The sequence below is a fragment of the Sipha flava genome, unplaced genomic scaffold (assembly GCF_003268045.1).
Source record: "Sipha flava isolate LNK unplaced genomic scaffold, YSA_version1 127_pilon_pilon, whole genome shotgun sequence".
Lineage (NCBI taxonomy): Eukaryota > Metazoa > Arthropoda > Insecta > Hemiptera > Aphididae > Sipha > Sipha flava.
Genome location: NW_020271753.1, coordinates 2,532 through 27,109, shown reverse-complemented (window position 1 = coordinate 27,109; position 24,578 = coordinate 2,532). Strand labels below are relative to the sequence as shown.

Here is a 24,578-nt window from a genome sequence, read left to right as displayed (position 1 = left end):
TAAATCTTAAAATCTTCTTTAACTTTCGGTTGTGCAAAATAATCAATGTTACCAATGAACCAACTAAATCAGTTCATCTAACAGAATCGAATCATTCATTAATTAATTACCCATCCCTAGTCAGTATACATTTGCGAACTATCTTAATGAAACCATGGAATATTTTTCTAATAATTTGGCTTAATATTTTTATTAGCATTTTTATAATTTTAAGAGAAAATAGAAAAACTGTCCATAGTTACAAATATAAAAATATAAATTTCAAAAACACCTTACTTATGAAATTAATATATGGTTTGTCCAGATTGCTTTATAATCAATTTTAAATTAATAACTGTATAATTTTGGTCTTAAAATATCAAATTGTATTTAAGATTTTTAAAAAATTACGTAAGCAACAATTAAATAACCAACAAATTCTATTTTAAATCAATATTTGAATGATTTGGGAGCACATTTATATGACAATTACATCAATAGGAATATATCAAAATTATTAATGAAATAATTAACTAAAATATTAAAACATGAAATTGTTATGAAACGTTTTATGATAACAAATGTGTTGAGAACTACTCAAATGATAATAAGCTAGAACACTGTTTTATTGTAATAGAAATTAAAACTTTTAAACACTATGTTTAGAATAAAAGTAATTTCTAAATAATGTATTTTAATCCACAAATAAACAACAATAAATTTAGCATTTATGATTAAACAAATATTTTTAAGATAGTTTTTATAAGTAAATGTCCCATCTATTAAATTATATTTCTATTATCATGACATGCATGCAAAATAGCACAATTTTTACATCAGTATAATATTTTACAAAATAAAAATACTTAGAGAAGAAGGTAATTATATAATAAAAGTTATCTATTGACAGTGGAAATCTTTGAAGGGAATAAAAAAGTACACAAGATAATATTAATAGTGTTATATTATAACCATAGGTTGAATTTCTTTTAAAAAGCAATAATATATATTAAAACAGAGAAGTAATATAAAAAACGAAATGCGCTTCTTTGTGCGTTTATAATGTAAGAGTTTCCATCAACCACAAAATGTGATCCTTTTCATCCTGTAAAATAATAACATATTTCATTAAAATTTGCAAATAATAAATATTTTAGATTTAAATAAAAGGGCGTATTTGAGTTGCGGCCATGGGGGTGGGGACAACGAAACTAATTTTTCTTCAACAGAAACTTAAAAATAATTTACAGTTCATTACTTACAGCTCATGTTTCTGTTATAATGATAACATATTATAATGACAGACTAGTAATTTATATTCTTGATTATTTATACATTACATTTTATAAACAAATCAATGTATTATATTAAAAAAAATATGAGCTATTGGGGAGGGGCAAATGACCCCTTCACCCACCCACCCCCCTCAAATACACCCTTGTTTAAATATATAGTAAACATTTAACAAATGAGCAATTAAATACGAGTTTAAACATGTGGTATTTTAGAACCTTAACAAAACAAGTAGTTAGCAGGGAAATAACAAATGTATAGATTAATAAATAAATAATCTAGTAAGCTATAATGCTCCTTAGACACACAAATTTGTTTGGTTGTTGATTCAATACATTAACCAAATGATAAGGTTTTAGTAACCAAATCATGGTATTAAACTAAAATAATAGCAAGTTTACATAAAATAAAGTTTATAAATCTAGTTTCTTATATTATAATAAAGCTAATTCAAAATCATTCTCAAGTATAATGGACCAAGGGTAATTAGCTATAAAAATATAATATGTAATGGTATATTATTGAACTAATTTGTAAAAAACTGAAATTACAACATATTTAACACTAAAAATATAATTTATAATAATAAATAATATTCGTATTTACCTTATCGAAGATAAATACAGAGTTCTTAAAATGACAAAAAAATAAAATAAAAACTATTCAAAAATAGCTAGTTATAATTATGCATAAAAATTAAATTTATAATATTTGTAATCAAAGTTAAATTTTTAACTTTTTGAAAACTATAACCTGATAAATGTCTTATTTGAATTAAAAAAAAAAAAAAAATATCATATCTGACTGATTTATACTAAATGATTATAAAATCAATATCCAATAATAAACAAAGCTATTAAAGGATCTTTGAGTAAAAATATCTATTATATACCTATAATATATTATACATAAAATTAAAACAAAAATTGAATTAAATTATATGATAGTTAATACTTATAAAATAACAATAAAATATTATTAAACAAATAAATAGTTTATTAAAAGTTATTTATCATTTCTAATACCTTAAACTATTAAAAATAAAATTGAGAGTAAAAAATAAACTTTCTTGCTTAGAGTATTATTTTATTTTCAATATTTTATACGTAATTAGAAATATTTTAAAACTCTTAATCAATTATTTACACACCTAATAACACTTTGTAATTATGTTATATTTGTTTTTAATTAAAAATAATAATATAAATAAAACAAAATAATAATCTGGTTGATTATCTAGTAAAATTTTAAGGAACTTGAATTTACTTAAAAAAAATTAATTCATACCTTCATTAGATATATAATCTATATAATATAAATTAATCTACATATATATAACATATTTCAATTTTAACCTATGATTAATATCTTGGTAGTATACAATTGAGATATGTTTGAATGTAGAGATAAAATTTATACTGATTTTTTTTTTCATATTTAAATTCAAGAAAAAAAAATAAATAAGTTCAAACATATCTGAATAAAAAATTAATAATTATAAAATACTAACACATATTCTTAGTTATTAAACCATATAATACACCCACTGTAAGCAGTACTCGAAATTAATAATGAATAAAACCAGAAATACATATTAGTTCTTTAATCATTGATTTCTAAATTTATATGACAATAAATTAAATATTAATATTATAAAGTAGTGGACAAAATGTCTCTTAGTACAAATTTGTTTTGAAAAGAAGATAAAAAAATATATATTTATTATTTTTATATACTAATACAAATTTTTATTATTGTTATTGATATTCAAAAGTAAATATTAAATCATGTTGGTGGGTAACACATACAATTCTTAAATAATCCATCAGTAATATTAATTGACTTTAAGTATACATTTAAGTATAACAAAACACTACCTTAATCATTTTGATAACATTATTGAAATTTAAAATACATTTTGACTAGAAAAATATTTCAAAAATGCAATATATTTAAACTTTTGTCAAAAACTTATTTAAATACTTTAATTATAAATTGTTTGCAACTATTTATAATTTTAAAAATCATATAATTTAAAATTTTAAAAATGTATAAAAAAAAAAGCTTCTCACCAAACACTGATATAGATTTATATAGTTTTAATATTTTATATTGGATACAACTCTAAAAGGTCAGGTAAGGTAATTTAATAATATAATTTAATGTAAGTTATCCACAGAAGCAATTTTTTTTTTTTTTTTTTTTTAATTTATTTGCTCTTAATTGCAAGACAAAATTATTGCCACTATAATTTTGTTTATTTAAAATTTTATTAAGTAATCTTGCCTGATATTTTGAGTCACTTGGGTATGAGTTTTGTAATGATAGCAAAGCTTGTTTTAAATCTTTTGTTGAAGAACAAATTTCTTTGACTCGGCTAGGTGACATAGTGAGCATCTGATTCAATGTTGAGAAAACCAATTCATGATGATAATCTTCTATAGTCTTTTCCATATTCATAATAATTGAACAAATTATTTGAACTACTCCCTTATCAACATACATGTCTGTAAAACACATTACAATTTAACTGTCCAAAACAACACATTTTAACATTATTATTATTTACCTGCTATGTCGTTGCCCATATGACAAGTAGAATATATAAGAAATACTGCTTTAATCTTCAATTTATCACTTGATGATTTTAGAGCATAGATAATCAAATCAATACCTCCAAGACCAATGAAATTCCAAAACCCTTTCAAATTATGACGGACAACACCTATAAACATAAAATTTTAAATTTTTTTAAATTACACAGTAACAAGAATATTTTAAGTTGCATTTATAAACAAAAAACATTTTACCCGATATTGCATGCAATGCTTTCACACGTACATCTTCCACAATATCACTTTCCACAAGACTAATCAACATGCGCATGTAAGCTGGATTTTCAATGAATTTATCCTGACAATATGGATTGTGTTGAACTGCTGTAGCTATCATTTCTGCAGTTTTACAGCGTACAGATGCGTGTTCAGATTTTAAACCTGGTATAATTACCTGGAAACCGCCGAGCTTCTGAAAATCTAATACGTTCTTGTTATAAGATTAATATATAGAAACACAAAAATGAATGATTAACAAGTTACCATTAGCATAATCAATATTATCGATGTATTCTCCAATAACATCAAATGCATATTCATATTCTTCTACTTTTTTTTTAGAGTCTAATATAATGTTAATTGAATTGTTCATTTCCTCGTGCACATTAACAGTCATGGTAGACAATACATTTGTAAGGAATTTCTTTTTCTAAAATCAAAATAAAAAAAATTTAACTACTCATTTGAGAATAAGATTATGATAGCATTATTGTTATGAACAGTACCAAATCTAATGGGGAGGGGTGAGTGGGTATTGTTGCTTCAAGCGCTGTTGGTGTAAAGGCGTTCTAAGTTAAGGAAAAATAAAAGTCATGAACATACCCTGTACTTCCACCTATGAAAGGAAGCTACATTTTTATTAGCCCCAGTCGTCAAATTTCCTAGATCCTAGATCACTGGTTATGAACATAAATAGAGAACATGATTCGATATTAGGATTTTCAATATGTGCAATTGGTCACATATCTATTAGATACAGTGCACAAAGAAAAAATAATAATATCTACCAATGTAATATATATTTAGTAAAACAAAAAATATTGTAATCTATAGAACATGAAGTGTGATAACTTAAGTGATATTACTAGGATCGAAGCAGATTAAATTTGAAAGAGATGATAAAAATACAAAATAATGAAGTAAACATCGAATGAACAATAATCGATAACGTTTAGTATCGAGCTTGACATGGTGAACGCAGTTAACGCGAATAAAATATAATGAATTGACGGCAACGTTGTACCAATTGGTCGATATCGAACGTGTCGGTCATGGTCGTGTGGTCTACAGACAAACGATCTAACAGTGTGCGGTCCTAACAGCTCGTCGGTAACGGGACAAAAGCTGCCGCTTACTCACCTCTTCGGCCAGTGTCAAGTTGTTCTTGCCGGCATCGCGGTTCTGGGCGCCGACGTCCGTCATCTGCGTAGTATAGTGCAGTATGTCCTTCAGATTGCGCACGCTGGACGGGTTTTCGATGCCGGTGGCCTGACCGTCGTCGCGCTTGGACGCGGTCGTCAGCGGAGGTGCGGGCGGCGACGGCGGCGGCATAATCATCGGGACGAGTTGGCGAGCGTCGTCGGCGGCTGCGGTGGCGTCGTCGTGCGGGCGCGACGTGTCGTCTTGGCTGTCCATTTCCACTTGGGTCCGATCACGGGAACGGTTGGCAGCGATATCGGCGAGGGACCGGTAGGGCGAACGCGCCGGAAGATATGTATAGAGACACGGCGCGTACCGAAGGGGCCCGGTTGCGAGGTGGCGGGGTGGGTAGGGGAGCTAGTTGGCGAGACGGCGGAAATCGATCAACAACGGCCAATCGGACGTCGCGCACGGACGGACGTGTGTGCGGTGGCCAAAACGACGACGTGCGGCACCGGTCGATCAACGGAGATTGTATGTGTATCGACTGGGCCGCCGACCAGCAACCACCGCTCGCGCGCCACAATCAACAGGGCCGTTATCACTTATCCTTATCACACGTACCGCGGCGGTGATAACCCGTAACAACGACGAGCTCCGCCGCGGTCGGTACGATGTCGGGAAATCGAAATCCGCTAAAAGATTCGTGTCCGACAACTCGGTTCCTTTGAGTTGAGTTCAATCATCAACTGTCAAATCTTGTACTAGTTCTACACGGTTCGTTTTTCATGCACGATGACTGACAACAGCATCGTTTCACGACTACGGTTAAAGATATGGTTGCTGTCTCCATTCTTTGACCAATTTCAAAGTCGTAAGCAGTTTCGATTTCAACTGCTCGCAAAAGTTTTAATAACTGTCGATGATAACCAACTAAGTTAATTACATGAATTGCATTAATCGTGACGAAATAAAAATAAATAAACGACAAATAAGTATCTATCTGCGTCATATGTCCCCGTACATGCGCCGATACAATTTATGTCTGTTGGCCGGAAATCTTAAATTAGGCTATCGTATGATTTGCAATTCTGCTTTTTTTACGATCTCAAGAATGTAGATTGCCAGTTATGATTTATAATTTAGACACCAACAGGTGAATGTATCGTATATCTGATTTTTATTTCGATTCGTATTAACAGTTTTGTTCATTTTTAAATGTTTAATGCGTTTTGACAATTATTTGAAAAATACTCGACGAGAGTAATAGATTACTTAACAGTATATTACAAAATATGATTTAAAAGCAATTTATTAAATGAAAAATTAAATGCTTTAATTAAGTACCTTGTCATTTTATACTGTGTTGTTTTCAGACTTAAAGTAGATACCTTTTGGAATTCACTATTGAACATGGTGCTCAAAAATCAAATTTAAACTCCATACTTAATATTAATTAATTTCTTAATTTAATATGTGCATTTTTAATAATATAGGTACTTTAATTTTATCTTTATATATATATCAACCGATGGTATAGTAACAATGATTTAAAACGAGTTTCTACTAAGGTTTATCGAACTCACGACTCATGATTTTAAATCGTAGTTGAACTACTGCAACGAAATATTTATTTTGGAAACATTAAGGCATGTGACTTTCTGATAAAATTCATACTGAATCAAAACATTCAACTCGGCTAAGCGAGTTAACTCTTTGAATCAACCAACTACTCGTATATCAATAGCATCTTTATAATGCTATGCAGTAGCAGTCAAATGATTTTGTCATGTTATGTAGTTGTTAGTTATGTTGTTTTGTTATGTAGCTTATTTTTTAACAAACACTATATATAAAAATCTTTATTTTCAAACATAAAATATACCTATTAATGATATTTTTAATTATTAAATCTATTTTTCAAGTTTTTTTTTGCTAATTCGTCTAGTATTTCGTTTGCAGTTATATGGACAACCCCACGATGAACAGCCATAGTGGCTAAACCATTGAGACGACTCTAAAATAATATAATTACACAATTCATATAATAATATAATATATTATGTTAAGCATTAAGTACTAAATTTAAATTCCATACATTCTTATAATTTAACTATAAAAGAAATAAAAAAAATCTATTAAAGTTTGTTTCAATTAATATTTTAGTGTTTTATGCTTGAACTGTTAATTTTATTCTAGCCTAGAGACTGTATAATAACTAATAAGTATAGCATATTTTTTTTTAAATAGAAAAAAGATGAATACCTATATTATATTATGTATAATATGGATAAAATATAAAAAATATAAAAAAAAAATATTAAAAAAAAGGTCATGGGGGGATTTATCCTCCTCATCCCTCCTCGTTTGATCACCAGTGATGCTATAGCATATATACTACATATATGTAGTCCACGCTGGGCAACGCTAATTAAGTGTCCCATTGAAAGCGTTTCTACGTTTTTGCGATTTTACTTTATCCTATATCAATTTTGATAGAAATTTTTGATCGATTTTACACGCGTTTCTCGGTGGAATCGTACTTTTAGTCTGCTGTGGTAATACTACGCATATAAGCAGAATGCTTTATTGTGTTCCGACGTGCTCAAATATATTTTATAGACTATTCCAAATACTGTATTATCTAATAAAAAATATGAGATTTTGTTGCACAGTTATTTTGTCAATCAACCAATTATCACGATTGCCAAAATATAATTTTATTATACTTAAATTGAAAAACATGTGTTATATCCGAAAAGTTAATTCTATCATTTTGATTATGTATTTAATTAATTATTTTGTTTTCAATTAACATATTACAGTTCTACCCATATTTTTTATTTTTAGTGTTATTATTCGCATCTCAGACAACAGTCGCTGAATGATAATTTTGTATTTATTTGTAACGTTATAAAAGAATTAGCATGAGATCAAAGCAAAATTATTCAGTATACCAAAAATCTTAAAACACTCAATTGTGAGTATTCTGCAAATACTTCACAATATTGGGTAACCAGTAGAGTTAGGATGTTGATGAATTTTATATTTTTTTTCCTTTGATCCTATATAATGCTATCTTAACTAAAATTTATTTCATACCTACTTCCTTAATTCAGAATATAATAATTGTATTTTGCATTTTTTTTTTTTTTTTAACGTCTATTTTATATTTTTATATAATTATTTAAATTTTTTTGATTACTGTTGAATACTAATTTAAATGTAATTTTTCTTATTTCTTTTTACTTTTTAATTTATTTTAATAATTTAATAATTTTATTTACCTAATAGACCAATTATCATGTATGCTTACAAAACTTGGTCAACAACTAAGAGTGATGGAAATTAATTAATATTTTTAAAAAGAGGTACTAAGAAATATCTATGGTCGAACAAGAAACTGAAGCATTCAGGGAAATATAAAAGAAGGAAAAACACAGAATTAGAAGAATTATATAATTAACCAAGCATAAAAAATATTTTACATGCCAAAAGGCTCGAAAAAGGGCTGGGCACATGTGGTGAGTAGACAAAACAATTATAAAATACGTGGTGAAGAATCTGGTAGTGATGGATTGACAGAGAAGCAAAATATACTACAGCGATTGATGAATCCAAAATTTGGAAATTTCAAAAGATCGGAAAGGCTAGAAAAGTTTTGTTGAAGCTCTTAAAAGTCTAAAAGGCTTAAAATGCAATATATATATATTTTTTTTTTTTTTTGGGGTAACGGCCTTTAAGACCAGCCCTCCAAGTATATATTTCTCCATCTATTTCTATCCTCCGCTTCTTCCCTCCATTGCAAACTATCTTCTATTCTTCTTACATCTTTAATAACACAGTCCTCCCATCTTAAGCATGGTCTGCCTAAGGGTCGTTTTCCTTCATTTTAGGTATATATATATATATATATTTATACCTAAAACTAAAACTTAAAATTGAATTATATGCTATTGTCTATTAATAATTCAATTCGCATTTTAAATTACTTTGAAACCCAGTTTCATACTCATATCTCTAATAAAAATTGTTATTCTTAAATTAAATTTTTTTCAGTTATTTAAGCAGAACTGTTTGGTCATATTTTAGGTTAATTTTTTGGAGTTCTTATGGCATTTTAGTATTTATTTTTTTTTTAGTGCATTTTTTTGTGATTTTTTTAGGTCATCAATATATTAACTCTAGTAATCATCAATGTTTTATTCTATTGTAATTAGTCATACGCTACTAATATCAGCGCTGACGACGACATTATAATATTATTATGATACGAGTTACGCGGCATGCGAGTAATACGACGATGATAACCGACGACGGCGGAGGACGATGAGAGAAAAGAATAATGACTCGATTTTACAAGTAGGTTTTTATAACTACTGTTTTATTTCTTTATTTTACGATTCGTGCGTGATATTGTTCAACGTTCTCGACCACCGCATGCTGTCGTTGGTTATTTTTTTCCTCTATAACCCGCATGATTCCAAAATTTCGTTGACAATATATAATAACATCAAAATTGTGACAGATTATTTAACATCACCGTCTGCATCAGTTTAAGTAGCTATACACTTAATGTGATAAATATATTTAAAGTGTAATCACTTAAACGGTATGATCAATCTTGTATTGAATAAACGATATTTATATTCATTTTCTTTTCTTTTTTTTTTTGGTCAAAATCAAAGGTTCTAATTAGTCGAACCGTTAAGTTCTATATGATAAAATTAATTTAGTTGGGTCTAAACCGTAAAAACTTAACAACTATATAGAGATATAAACACACAAATTAAATTATAACTATACAAAAAGGGTTTTTTTAAAGTTGCATTTGTTTTTTTTCAATTAATTCAAAGCCCGGCGAGTATCAAAAGGCATTTTTCAGATTATTTGATGTTTTAATTTAGCTAAATAGAATTAATAGTTCTGGCTATACAAATTTCATATTTTAAAACAATCAAATAGATGGTTAAATCAAGATTTAGGTCATCTGCTCTAATTATAAGCCAATATTGTTTTCTACGAAAAACACTTAACAATATGTATTGAATGTTTATGCGTGATTATATTTTTTAAAAGTTGGAATGCGATTTTATTTTACAGTTCTTCAGACAAAAATCAATTTAGAAAAATATTTGAGTATACTTTGAACAGTTATTCCCTTGATTCGGATTTCAATATGAAAAAATGATTTTCTTCTAAATGTATTAATATATATATACAAATATCTACATATTTATTTATTAATAATAATCTGTAAGAGAAGCTAAAGAAAAAAGATCAATCGCCGTCATGACCAATTAGTAGTAAAAAATACCGTTGCCGGAATTTTATCGATTGGCATTGATTTTACAATGATTTTTTTTCTGAAATCACTATCGAGTAGTAAATCCAAAAAAGTCATCTAATGAGTCATCTCTGATAAGATTGGAAACCTACATACGAATGTTTTATTTTCTTTGCAACTTATTTCAATTTTTACAGCTATTTTTTCAATATAAAAAAAAAAAAACGAAAACCTGAAGAAAAAACCTATAAATAATAATCAGCAGCAATCGCATATCTATGTTATTGATAAAATGATTCATAGTCAGTAGCGTACTTACGGGGGGTTTAACCCCCCCCCCCTCAGTGCCAAAAAAAAGTTATAAAGTGATATTTATAAATATTTATTGTTAAGCTCTTAGCTAAGAGTAAAAACATAATTTATGATTGTTATGTTCACTAAAATATACATAATTGTATAAATATAAATTAATAATTCATAAATACAACCATTTTAATACAAGCTTCTAAAAAATATGTATGAAATAATAGTTATAACTAGGGCCGGGATTTCGATGCATTTTGCATTTTTTTTTTTTTTTTGAAGCTTTCTGTACAATGCTCGTTTTGTTACAAATATGTTTTAAGTTTAAAATTAGAATAAGAAATTTTATTTTGTATTTTTTTGCATTTTATGAAAATTTTTGATTTTAAGGTAATTTTTCTCATTTCTTAGGGCATTTTAGAGTTTTTTAAGTTATTTTTGGTGTTTTGAATTTAAAATTATAGATTATAGATTTTTCTATCGACGGATTAGTGTTGTTGTGTAAGGTATGCAACGTAAAAGTTGCTGTTGAAAAACGTTTTACCATACAACAACATATATCAAGAGACAAATATATTAATGGAGTATAACGAAGAGAACAAATTTAAGAACAAGAAAAAAATATGTATATCTACAAAATCTTATTGAGGAATAACAGGAGGCATGCTCTTGTGATTTATTGTAACAATAAAGAATATTTTTTTATTTTTTAATATATGAAGTAAAATAAAATATTTATATACATAAAATGTAATTTTTGTAAAATTTTTAATGCATTTTTTTAGGGTCATTTTTTGCAATTTTTAAGGACATTAAAATCTCAGCCCTACTTATAACAAATGGATATATAACATAATCGTCAAAGGTACAAAAATTACCGATCATTTGCGCCAAAATCTGTTGTACACATGCCCCAATCTAATATTGTATACCTGTTATACCTAACATCTAATATAAGTGCCAAAATTAATGTTCTATGTAAGTAGTTATTTAAAAATTATGATTTTATAAAAGACATATCAATAATGAATTGTGATATACATTATAAATACAAATAAATATGAATTTAATAAATTGGTTGACTTTTTAATCCCATTTTTTTCAAATATTTGTACTTTTATACATTTGCACTACCTACATTTATTACACACTATGCATACCTAGGATTTTGTGGGCTTATCTCATTTTGGCGCTTATATCTTTCACCGAAACAAATTAATGTTTGGCCGTACGTATGTAACATTATACCTATAATATAACATATTATAATATAACATTATACCTGTGTCTTAAAATGATTGTTTACCTATCTTACAAAATAAGAGATACATTTAAGGGAGGTGTTATAATCCATTATCCCCCAACCTCCGGCTATGCCACTGCCTTTAAATATTTGATTATTGAAAAAAAATGGTTGTTATAAATAGGTAGGTTTTGAAGAGCATTATTTTTCTTTAACCCTTCCCCCCCTAGAAAATTTGAATGTACACTACTGTTCATAGTTATTGGGTTTTATAACTCAAAAATGTAGTGCAAAATATTAAACATACCAGAGCTAATGTATTTTGAGCTGAACAAAATAATTTTCACGGGCCAATTTTATTTTTAATATCATATATTCAAAATTGGTTTAATAACCGATAATTTACATGTTTAGTCACGAGGATTATTTTTATTTTTTGTGCTTATAAGTAGAGTTTTGTTTAAAAAATGTATAAACATAAATGAAAACCTAATTTTTTAGGTCATTTTGAAGTTCTATACAACTGATCTTCGATCAAAATAATTTTTGGAACGCAATGTGTTATCAAATGTAACAGCTATTCAGCCTGACATTTGTAATAACAAAACTTTCAAGATTTATCAAAGTATATATTTTTAAGGAGTGCATAGATTACTTTAAGGCAAGCATGTTAATGACCTTTTAATTATACGTACGTATCTGTTGTCTAACGTTAGGTTAGAACGTTAAAAGAAATATATATATGTTATTAAACAATTATTGATTATTAATTAAAGTTTACTCATCGTGTTTAAAACCATTAATTTTATTAATTTTATGTAACGGTGTTTTTGTAGCTGTATGATATACCTACTGTAAATCTATTGGATGAAATATTGAACATACTATTTCGAAAAAACTTACGATTTATCAAATGAACCATGAATAATAGTATAATACTGTACAAGTATAGGCACGCATAACAATTCATTAAACGAATCTGACTGATTAAAAATTACAAAATTAAAAACAAATTAAAAAAAATGTTATACTATCTAAATAAGCAACACATATAAGTACTGACCACGATAAACATGATTGAATTTAACGATCACCATAGGTTATCACTAGATGACACCACGGATTAAAAATTTATTATTATTGAGATTATAATAATTGTTTTAACAATTTCTTATGGAGTTACTGGAATTTTTGCGAATAGAAATTTTATTTTTTTATTTTTAAAAAAGCTATGTAAATAAAGAAATCATATTTTATTGTTAAAATTATTGAACATTAAAGCGATAATTCATAGTAAATAGCGTTTAAATAACTACAATTAAAGTGTTAGAACATCACTATTCTTTCTTTGAAATCACGAAAATATATACGAGTAACTCCATTTTTAGTTATAGCAAAAATTATATGATTTTTCAATTATCTTAGGTTTTACAAATTTGAAAAATGTCAAATGTTGTCAATCAAATTTCATTATTGAACTTACATATTTTTAATAAAATACTAAATAAATACATATTTAATTATTTTTTTTTTTTTGACTTCAGAATGAATCGAATGCAAAAATATATCTGCAGATGTTCATATACGCAATTAATCATTGTAATAAATAATTAATTTTAAAATATCAAAAGTTTGATCAGTTTATTTTTTAAGGATAGTTAGACTTGCTCTATCACTTACAAGAATAGTAATAACAATTTTTAAATTTATTTTTGTTAACCCATAAAATATAATGTGAGATTTTATATATACTATTTTTAGTATTTTTATAGGTATGATTTAAAAATAATAATCAACTATTTATCACAATTTGATATTTATTTTATACGTTTTAAAGTTTAAAATTATAGAAAGTTAATTAATTCATAAATATATATTTTCATCTTAATAAACTTTATTATATACCTACTATTTTTTTTTTGAGTTTTTTTTTTTTTTTTGAGTTTTTCGTAGGACTGCAGTATTATTTGATTGGCTAATGAAATAAAAATGATTTCAATTCTTAGTATTTTTTCGTTTTTATTAAAGGTTTTATGAGAATGTTTCATAAAACCTTTAATAAAAAACGAAAAAATACTAAGAATTGAAACCAGAGGTTCAATAAGACTTTAAGGAGCGACTGCCTACAACAGTTCTAAAACAGGGATGGGTGATAAATGTATTGAATGTTATGCCCTAAAGTCAACAGCATATAACAAATATCTCTTATAATCTTAAATATTTTGGTATTGTACTTAATAATATTTTATACTATAAGTAATTGGTTATTTTTTATTTTATACTTGTATTTTATATTTTCCATGTTAATAATAATAATAATAATAATAATAATAATAATAATAATGATGATAATTAGAACAAAGGTTATTGTATTTGTCAACTATGTTCGAAACACCCTGTATATTGGATTGGTACTCATAAATAATTCATGCTCTTCGACTATCATACATTGGGCCGCCACTGATTAAAACAATATAATTGTTCACTTTATAATGATTGTAGTTTTTTTTTTTATTATTATTGTATTTACTTAATGTATTAAAAAGTAAACACGATGAAACGGCGCCCACTTTGTTATCTGTTGGTATTGGTCTTAGTCAAATAATACTTAATTGTTTAGAGGTCAGATAGATTAAATCGATAAGGGGAGTATTAATATATAGACAAAATAAATGTTAAAAGTATTTACAGTATTTTTATAAACACAACAGTGATTTTTGAAGATTACATATATATACATATGCATTTATGACAAAAAAATCAACTATGTATACATAGTATAATAATACATGTGTATACATGTGCAGGTTAATAAGTAAATATTAAGTATTATAATTGTTTATAATTTTAGACTTAGACTTTAAGACTTTAGTAATTAGAATGAATGTATTCAAAACTCATATCATATTTATATTTATATTTCTGTGCTTCGGATATATGACACTAATATTTCGGATTAGCAAATAATGAATAAATATATATGTATTATCATACATACGAGTATAAGGTTTAAAAATAATATTTTAAATCATTCGAAAAATAAAAAGAATCTATTGTATAGTATTATATTAGACTGAATAGGTTTTATTTATTTTGTTTTTCGAGCTATAAATATTATGTAAATTTATTTAAAACATGATATGAATAACATTAGTTCATATTAAGACTTTGGGTTACAAAAAAATTAAAAGATTAAAATAATCCTGTGGAAACAAATTCTTGAACAAACCACTAGTATAATACGCACACAAATAAAAGATTTTTTTCAAAAATTATACCATTACAAAATATTAAAATAATATTTAAACGGATAGAATTCTTTTAGATTCGTTAAAATATAGTAATTTTTTATCTATTGATAGGTATTCTACGGAAGAGCGTCTAACTATTTACAACGTGCATATGCATTATTTTTATAGCAATAAGATACACGATAGCGTATTATTCATATTAAAATAATAATTAATTGATGTACATTCAGCTGTTATTTAAAATATTTTCGAAACCTCAATATTACTATATAACATTATAATCGTTTAGTACCTATTCAAACATTATATAAATATACATATTATATATGTATTATTCAGATTCTGAAACCGTTGTATTTAAAGTGTATAATCACTGAAGACAAGAATTTATATAAATATAATGACTCCTAAGTTTTGATTATTTTTGCTATCTGCAATCGGTAAAATTGATATTTACCTGATGCTTATCTATATTTTGACACTCAGTGGCGTAGCCAAGGGGGGGGGGCTAAGAGGACTATAGCCCCCCCATGAGCCGTGTTTATATGTATAATGTATCTTGACTATTTAATAGAATCAATGCTCGTTTTAATCAAAGGCTTATTGATGTTATGCCACTTGAAGGACTTATTCCGACCAATTTAAATATGTATGACGATAAAAATATTATAAAAACTGCTAAAATATATGTCCAAGATCTCCATGATGATATCTCATCTACAATCAGAACTAACCTGTTCATATGGAGGCAACAATGGAGTCAAAATACTATTCCAAAACCGAATTCTGCTCTTGATTCACTCTCTCATCACACCAATCTTCGACCTAACATTAAAATACTTTTACAATTATTCGCCACGTTACCAGTTACCTCTTTCACTCCGGAAAGAACGTTTTCAGCACTTAATCGCTTAAAAATTTTTTTAAGAAGCACCATGTCGGAAAACAGACTGAATGGGTTAGCTATGGCTAATATAAATAAAAAAGAGCAATTCGATGAAAGTGAAATAATAACTGAATTTGCCAGAAATTCACCTAAGAGGATGCAGCTGTCAGAGTGGAGCAAGTGACTGAACACTGAAACCAAAATTATTATTATTATTATTATTATAAATTATATATTAATAAATATTTTTAAAACTATAATAAAATGCTTGAATCACGTTTAGAAACTTGGTGGTAGATGGTGAGGGGGGGGGTTAAGGCTGAATTCTCATATCCTCTCTTACCTTACTTATCCAAAAAAGTAGTTAGACCCCCCCCCCATTCAAAACTCCTGGCTACGCCACTGCTGACACTAAAATAATATTGTAATACTATACTTACTATTGTAATATTATATAATGCGCCAATTTAAGTAAAATGTATTATTAATGAATAATAAAAATTAAAGGGTATAGTAGGTAATCAATAAAATATTTTACTGACATTTTAATGTTTATAATTTCATAAATCTCGTTAGAAATTAATAATAATTATTGTCAACTTCATAATATAATCGAATACGTGGAGTTATTACCTATGTACGATAAAGGTGCAATGCATTAAACTCGATAAAGTGTAATATTGTTCTGGAATATGGTAAAATTAATAAAGTTATAACTATTATAGCTATAATTATTACTAATAATGACTGGTCACTGAGAAAACATGAGCAGCAAAAGTAAAAAATGTTCGTAGTTATGGAATACAATGAAAGCGGAATAAAAGCGAAATTCCAACGTGCTTTCGATAATTTGATCAAAAATTATTAGTACCATTCTTCTTCTTGAGCTCTTACTGTTCTTGAAGGACTTTCGCTTCCTCTACTACATTCCTCCATCTATATCTATTAACGCTGTCTGCTATTGTCACTCCCTGGGTGCACTTGTTGAGATCATCGTTGACCTGTCTGTCTAGCGCTGCTTAGGGTGACCCCTAGGTCTTTTCCCATTTATCTTTCCTTCCAGAGCTTTCTTTATGGTTCCATTTAATATCCGTACATGCCCTGCCCACTCGATTCGTTTACTCATGAGGTAAGCATTAATACCGGATTTTTGGCAAATTTTTTGTAATTCTCTATTAGTTCTTCTTCTATACTCTTAATTTTCTAAAATAGTTCCATACAGCCTTCTAAGTACTTTTTTTTCAAAACAAGCTATTTTTTCCTCATCACATTTGGTAGTTGACCATGTTTCACACGTGTATGTTAATACTAGTCGTAAAAAACAAGTACAGGCGTTCTTTTGATCGTCTAGAGAGGAGTTTAGACTTAAACAATTTTTCCAAAGCATAGTAACCCTTGTTAGCGGCAGATATCCTTATTTTAATTTCGTTATGTATATTATTGTGTTGATTTATGTTCACCCCAAGGTATTTGAAATCACTCACTTGTTGAAAGGTATAGTTTTCAACTTATAAGTCTGAATTATCTCTTGTTCTCCTAGTCATGACTAAATATTTTTTTGCCCTGGTTTACTCCCAGGCCCATTGGCTTCGCTGCTTTAATTAAATAATTTGTTCTTGTCGCTACTTCATGTCACGTATTGCCTATAGTAACTATATTGTTAGTATTATGTGATTTGAATTAAAACATTTTTTTCTCAATACTTAAAAAATTATTTTCTATATCTATTTGATGTTTATATGTATACACTCTTAGACATTTAGAAAAGTGAACTCAATAATCTCGTCGGAACATACACTTTTCAGCATTGATAATGAAATATGATTGTATCGTAAAAAAAAAAAATTATTTGATGGAAAAACGATGTAATGCATTTATCAGAATGTTTGAACAAAACGACAGTTAAACGTATAGAAAATCGAGATTTGGCACCATTAAAAGATTAGTTACAGTTTCTTAGTAATATTAACAATGTCCATATGTCCTATATGAATTGTACACATTTTAAAATAATTGTGTTTTATTCTCAAAGTCACTTCGATATTGTATTACTCAAACTTCCACTGTTAATAAGTACTCGGTTATTTTTGTAAACTTACAGTATTAAATGTACATGGTTGTGTCATTGCAAAACCATGTCAGCAACGCGAGTTGCTACGTACAATCAACCCACGCATCACCTGAAAATAAAATATTGATTGGGTTCTGTTATGGCAATGTGTTATGGGATACGCGCGATAGACGTGTATTTTTATTTCAACGTCCACTCGTACATTGAACCACGACAACTACTTTTCTTTTTTTCGTAGGTAAAGATATTTTTTTCGAAACGGGCGTGTACTGTTTGGATATTTCTCATAGAAAAAAAATAAAAAAAACAACACACTATATTCTTTTGACAGCACATTCCGGCTGAAATTACATAGATTTTATAATCGTGCCAGATAGTAGTGGACACTGACTAATTAGTTACTTAGTAAATTAGTGGTTGTTAATTCGATTATAATCAACCAATCGATCATAATATTTTTTATTTTATAATCATTGTGTTGGGATATGATAATTGTTTTTCTTTTGCTGGTTTCGATGGCATATTAAACATATCCTACCCCCAAAAAACCTATCGTTTTGCAGTTTCAACCTACAAGTTGATAACATATAAATACTTAATAAGTTACTATCAAATAATAATATTATAGTCAAGAATAGAACATGAACTTTCGTCGAGTTTATTTTTAAATGAAGGTTAAATAAAGGTGCAATTAAAATATTCGCTAAAAACCCATTCCCTAATAAATATTGAAAAAAATTTAATGTGTAAAGAGTACCTAAATGCATGTGACACAATAAACAATTAACTAATTTATTTATATTTATATTTGTATTTATTTTATATTCATGGACAAGAACTATGAATTTGCGCGTATATATCTAGGCATCAACCATCAATGGAAGGGGCGTGTCCAAGATTTTGTTTTGGGGAGATTTTAATTTGCTAACGTTATTATAAATTTCTTTTGTGATTTACGAAACGGCCAGTCAGATAAGTAAATATAATATAGTATAATAATATGATAATAATATACAAGTATGATTAAAAAATGCTATGAATATTATAGATATTTTATAATATTTTAAAGGGGAAATTAATGGTATGCTACTCTGATTATTTTGCTCGTATTATACTCTCTTATTATTTTAATGATAATTAAAATTTGGTTTAGCATTTTTTCCGCCGATTAAAAATGTTTTAAACCAAAAAACCCACATGTTCTAGATTTGAGTGACCAACTCGATTATTTCAAAATAAAACGTTATATCTGTATAAAATTTTAGTCAAATATTAATGTATAAATTTATATTTCACAGTGACTGTGTAATATAATAGAATATATGTTTTTTTTATTTTATAAATAAAATATGGTAAAAAAATTAAGAAAGTCAATTAGGGGGTGGTTTCAACCCCCAAAAACCACTTCCTAGGCACGCATCTGATTAAGCGCATATTAAGCTTAGTGCAGAAACCAAACAAGTCTAGTTTTTTTGAAAATTACTAATTGAATATTTCAAATAAAAGGAAAAATTCTTTAATAATATTGTCAACAATGAGGCAAGTCAATATCAATGGAAATAACAATGAGATGAATTTGTCTTGTTTCTCGATTTCTGTGCAAAACCCAGACAAGTCCGGACTTACCTAATTTTTTCAGTAAACATATAAAATATACGTATTATATATACAATATGAATATATTCAGTGTGAATATTCGTTGTGATTGTGACATTATAATTTAATGTTATTTTACTACAAATTGTGTATTAGTGTATTATTATCATTATATAAATTTACATGAAGAAATTTAATTATTATGATACATTTTTATTTCAACTAAGATTGTTATTTGCAATACTACAATATACAAGTAAGTTTCTATGTATAAACATTTCAGAGAATATAATTTGGATACTCAAAAAGACAAAAACATAATTTTTTTCTTATCTTATAGTTGAAAATACAGGCAGCCTTTGTTTTGAAAAATTCAAACATTGTTTAAGTTTTAGAGATAATTTAGTGAAAGATTCGATTTAAATTAGTTTTTAAATATGTACATATTTAACGTTATTAAAGACCGAAGAGATTTTTGGATTCTTAGTTTAAATTATGTATAACTTTTTTCATACCCTGAAAAATTTCTAAATGTAGACTTATCTCATTTTTGCACTTATCTCTTCAATTACCAAATAAAATTAAATTATAGAATTTAAAAAAAAAGAAACACTGCAATTGTAAGTCTGTTTGTTTTACAATGTTACTACATGAATCAAATTGATCAAACTATGTATTATAATTTGGTTTTTCCGTAGACGACATAATATAAATAAATTAATATTAAATTTTATTTCATTGTATGACCAATTTCGATACATCGTAAAAATTTGTCTCAACTAACAGCAACCCTTTAAAAGCATACATATGATTCAATGTTTTTTCGTGTAAGGGAAAAATTTCTTGTGTTTTTTTCGTCAGTAAACACAACACGCTGTTGCCGATATACACAATTTGAAAATCTGAATAGTAATACATTAATTAAGAAAAACATTTGCATCGAACATTTCACACTAACATGAGTTAATCGATAAACATCGACACTACTAAACATTTATTTAATAAATATTAAATTAACAAATAGATTACATTTTTATTTATTTTTTAAACTGAATCATTGTGGACCACTGGAATACCTCCTGTCATTGAATTATCGACTTCGCATTCGTTTGTGCCTCGGCGAATTTTGAAAAATCCACGGTCTCCCCATTCTTCATTCCACGAATTAACCATCAACCAATATGGAACTCCGAATTCCTCACCCCATCCAATTAATTTAACCGAATGGCCACCTAAGAGTGTCGCATTATCTGATTTGACGTATACTCCTACAAAAAATCAACTTTGGATTAAAAAATGGTTTTCAAACCGAGTCTCGAAGATACAATATTGTATACAACAATAGTCGATTTAAGTTTTACCTGACTTATAGCTGAAAAAATCGTCGTAGACATCAAACGACGCTTCAATGGGCCCATAAGTCATTACGTCGAACTGGATTGTATTATATGTTAGATAATAGGCATCTCGAGCTACAATTGTTAAAGTGTTAGTTTATTAAATAAATATACATGATATGTTCACAATTATAATTTTTACTGTAATATATATATATATATATATATGATACTCGTAAATCATATTAATCATATTATAACATTATTTTATTATGTAAATTAATTTCATACTGAATCTATGATCTTTTTTGAAATCAATATATTTATCTCCATAACACATCCTTGTACATCTATGATTTTTTTCCATTGGTTTACCACTGCACGTGTTGTTGCCCGATTGATCATAAGGGCACGGAGGGATTCTGTATGGTTGGCAGCCCTAAAAACGGACTATTTAGATTCATTCTATTATGTTTTTACATTTGAGATGATTATAACGAATGACAAACGAAACATTTCGTAATAACAATACAATTCGAATAATTTACTCACTTCGTAAGATTGATAATCTCCTCCGGTAACTATACCATGTTTTCTGAAATACTCCCAAGCTTTAATCGGCCAACCCCCTTTGCAACCGAAACCGCATAGATGACAGCAAAACGTCAGTTCTTCTGCGGATAGTAGTTCATTGAATTGTCCATCGGTGGCTATGCACAAACGATCAGCGAACGCTGAACTCGTAGACATCGCCTAGAGAATCCATTAATTTAACCAAAATTAGTCAACAATCAAAATGGTCGATCATTCAATATAATACTATTGTTGTCGTATTTTTTAACTTTCTTTTTTTTTTTTTTTAAAAAAAATAATACACACCCAACACGATCCACAATTGCCTTGGTCACGGACTTCTCCGATCAAGCTGTCACATTTACGCCAATGTCGCCTCGCATCGAAATTCGGCGGGATCGGAGGATGATGGGGAGGATGTTGCATGTTTTTGTAAGCGACGTCGTGTGTTTTGTACATTTCTGGACTAAGGGTTTTATTTTTTTGCACACCTTTCGATCCCAAAAGTCTCAACATATGCTCCACTGGTGTGTTTGGATCGAAGTTGACACCGGCCTAATAAAGTATACGATGCGTGTATAGTATGTATTAAACGATTAAGAACAAATTGCTTTCGAGTACTTTGCTTTTAACTTATTAAATGTACACTAACACTCTCTTTATAAACGATAACATGTCATAAAAAAAAATAAATAATCCGACGGTAAGTATACATGCAGTTTAACTATATTACATCATGTTCCATAATATAAAGTAGCGGTGGTAGGAATTGTGTTTATGATGTGTTTTATTTTTGAACATGTTTTATGGACATTATTAATGAAATTGGTTATTTATTATATTAAACTTAGTTCTTGATGCGTATTAAAATTAAAAAATTAAAAAATAATGAAAATTATTATAATCAACTAATGTTGCATGAAAACCTCAATTTCTCGACCATTGAAACTATGGAAAGTGACTAAATGTCATAATTAATGTATTAAGATATTATTGATGATTTAAAAAAAAAATAGAACAAATATATGTGTAGACATTAACTATGACTAATTATTAGGCTTATTATTACTTATTTTTTATGTTAAAAAAATAATTACAAAATATTGAGAAAATATTTATATGTCAGGACATTTTGTGGTTCAAATGTGATATTTTTAGGATAAAAATGACAAATATATCATAAGGGAGGCAAATTATTAAATCAATCCATGATAATGAACGGCGACGTATGTCAACAATCATATAATTATATTAAAAAAAAAGTGAATTGCACAAGGAAGTGTCTGATGAGTAACTGGATACAAATTATAAGGTCATCATCATATTAAAATATGGGTTAAGATTTAACGACATGTTGGATGTCGGTTATAAGCAACTTACCTTCCATGTTGTAGCGACTTCGTTGATTTGGTCAATGAAATCTTCTTGTAAGAAGTATGCCTTTTCTGTTGCATGGACTCTAAAAAAAATCACTGACAATAAAAATATTACACTAACCGTAGTCATTGTTTTTAAATTGAAATATATCAGAAGATATTAATGTTCAAAGATGCAACCTACAATAAGCAGGTACAACGATGAATGATTAAATTAATGACAAACATTAACTATTTATACTGTTTATATATATATATAAATACTCATGTTTCGAAATTCAAAAAAAAACACTCTTGAGTTATTAGTTGTTGAATATATAACGTATTATAATGAATTATGACAAAATATATTTTAAGCAATATTGATCTAATGAATAATAAATAACCCAACGTGTAAAAGTACCACTTAAAATTTGATTTTGATATGCTAATTACTTTATTGGATTTCTACGAAATTAAGAATATAAATGATAAACTCGAAAGTGCTATGTAAAGATAATAAAATTAAAAATTGCAATTATTGAACATAAAATCACTAGAATTAGAATGAATCAAGAATGAATAATAATCAATGAACACAACATCAATGGAAAAATATCTGTTGCACGTAACATATTAAAATAATTAAACATATGTATATAATAACACAATTAAAATAATATGTATTCTACATTTAAACAACTAATCGCATAAAATAGTATTTTTAATTTAAATATTAATTATTATTTTGTACACAATGTAATTTTTGACAAAAATCATTGCGTTTATATAACATTTTGTTAAATTACAAACGATGCAATATTATTCAGCGATGTGTTAAAAATAATTGAATATAGCAGTGCCATAACCGTGCCACCTTCTGTGAATTTTATTTTGTATATAAAACCAATTTTAATTCAACTCAAATTTGCCTTTGGCAATCACCTCATAGCGGGATTAAATCAATCCTAGCGTGCCAAAAGTCAAAAATAAAAATTGTACATAACATTAGGTATAATAATAAATAATTGTAAATAATTTACATACAATTGATAATTAATACACTTTATTATGGTTCCAAAATGTTTATCTCATCGTAATAACGCAACTAAAATGTCATTGTATATTAGGGATGGGCAAAAAACATCGATGTTTTTGTTCGATACATTGCTTCGATATTTTTTTATCGACGATACATCAAAGAAAAAATCAATGTTTTTATTTCGATGTTTTTTTTTTTTTTTTTTAATTATGTTATTAATTTGTCAGTTCACAGTTTTTAGTTTTTCACGAGGTTTTCTGTGTTGAGTGTTCCACCGAAGGACTCGACCATCGAGTTTCGCAATGGGCATTGAAATTTAAAATTCGTAATACGTGATAAAATAAGTGTAAGATGTGTTATAACTCGTAAGTGTGACCAATGTCCTTAA

At 27.5% G+C, this 24,578-nt stretch overlaps 2 protein-coding genes across 2 annotated transcripts; both read right to left on the bottom strand.

Moving 5' to 3' along the window:
* Positions 1 to 882: 882 nt before the first annotated feature.
* On the bottom strand, positions 883 to 5,830 carry LOC112694313 (hsp70 nucleotide exchange factor FES1-like). Its single transcript, XM_025569745.1, has 6 exons — positions 5,247 to 5,830; positions 4,371 to 4,536; positions 4,083 to 4,307; positions 3,842 to 3,997; positions 3,559 to 3,779; positions 883 to 1,084 (listed from the first exon to the last, which is right to left on the bottom strand). The coding sequence occupies exons 1-6, from the start codon at positions 5,520 to 5,522 to the stop codon at positions 1,037 to 1,039; spliced, it is 1,092 nt and encodes a 363-aa protein (XP_025425530.1). The 5' UTR covers positions 5,523 to 5,830; the 3' UTR covers positions 883 to 1,036.
* A 14,998-nt stretch (positions 5,831 to 20,828) lies between these two features.
* LOC112694342 (cathepsin B-like cysteine proteinase 4) lies at positions 20,829 to 23,394 on the bottom strand. The gene is made up of 6 exons (XM_025569781.1): positions 23,174 to 23,394; positions 22,100 to 22,348; positions 21,773 to 21,973; positions 21,512 to 21,659; positions 21,245 to 21,355; positions 20,829 to 21,151 (listed from the first exon to the last, which is right to left on the bottom strand). Exons 1-6 carry the CDS (start codon positions 23,297 to 23,299, stop codon positions 20,928 to 20,930), a joined length of 1,059 nt encoding a protein of 352 aa, XP_025425566.1. The 5' UTR covers positions 23,300 to 23,394; the 3' UTR covers positions 20,829 to 20,927.
* Positions 23,395 to 24,578: the final 1,184 nt, after the last annotated feature.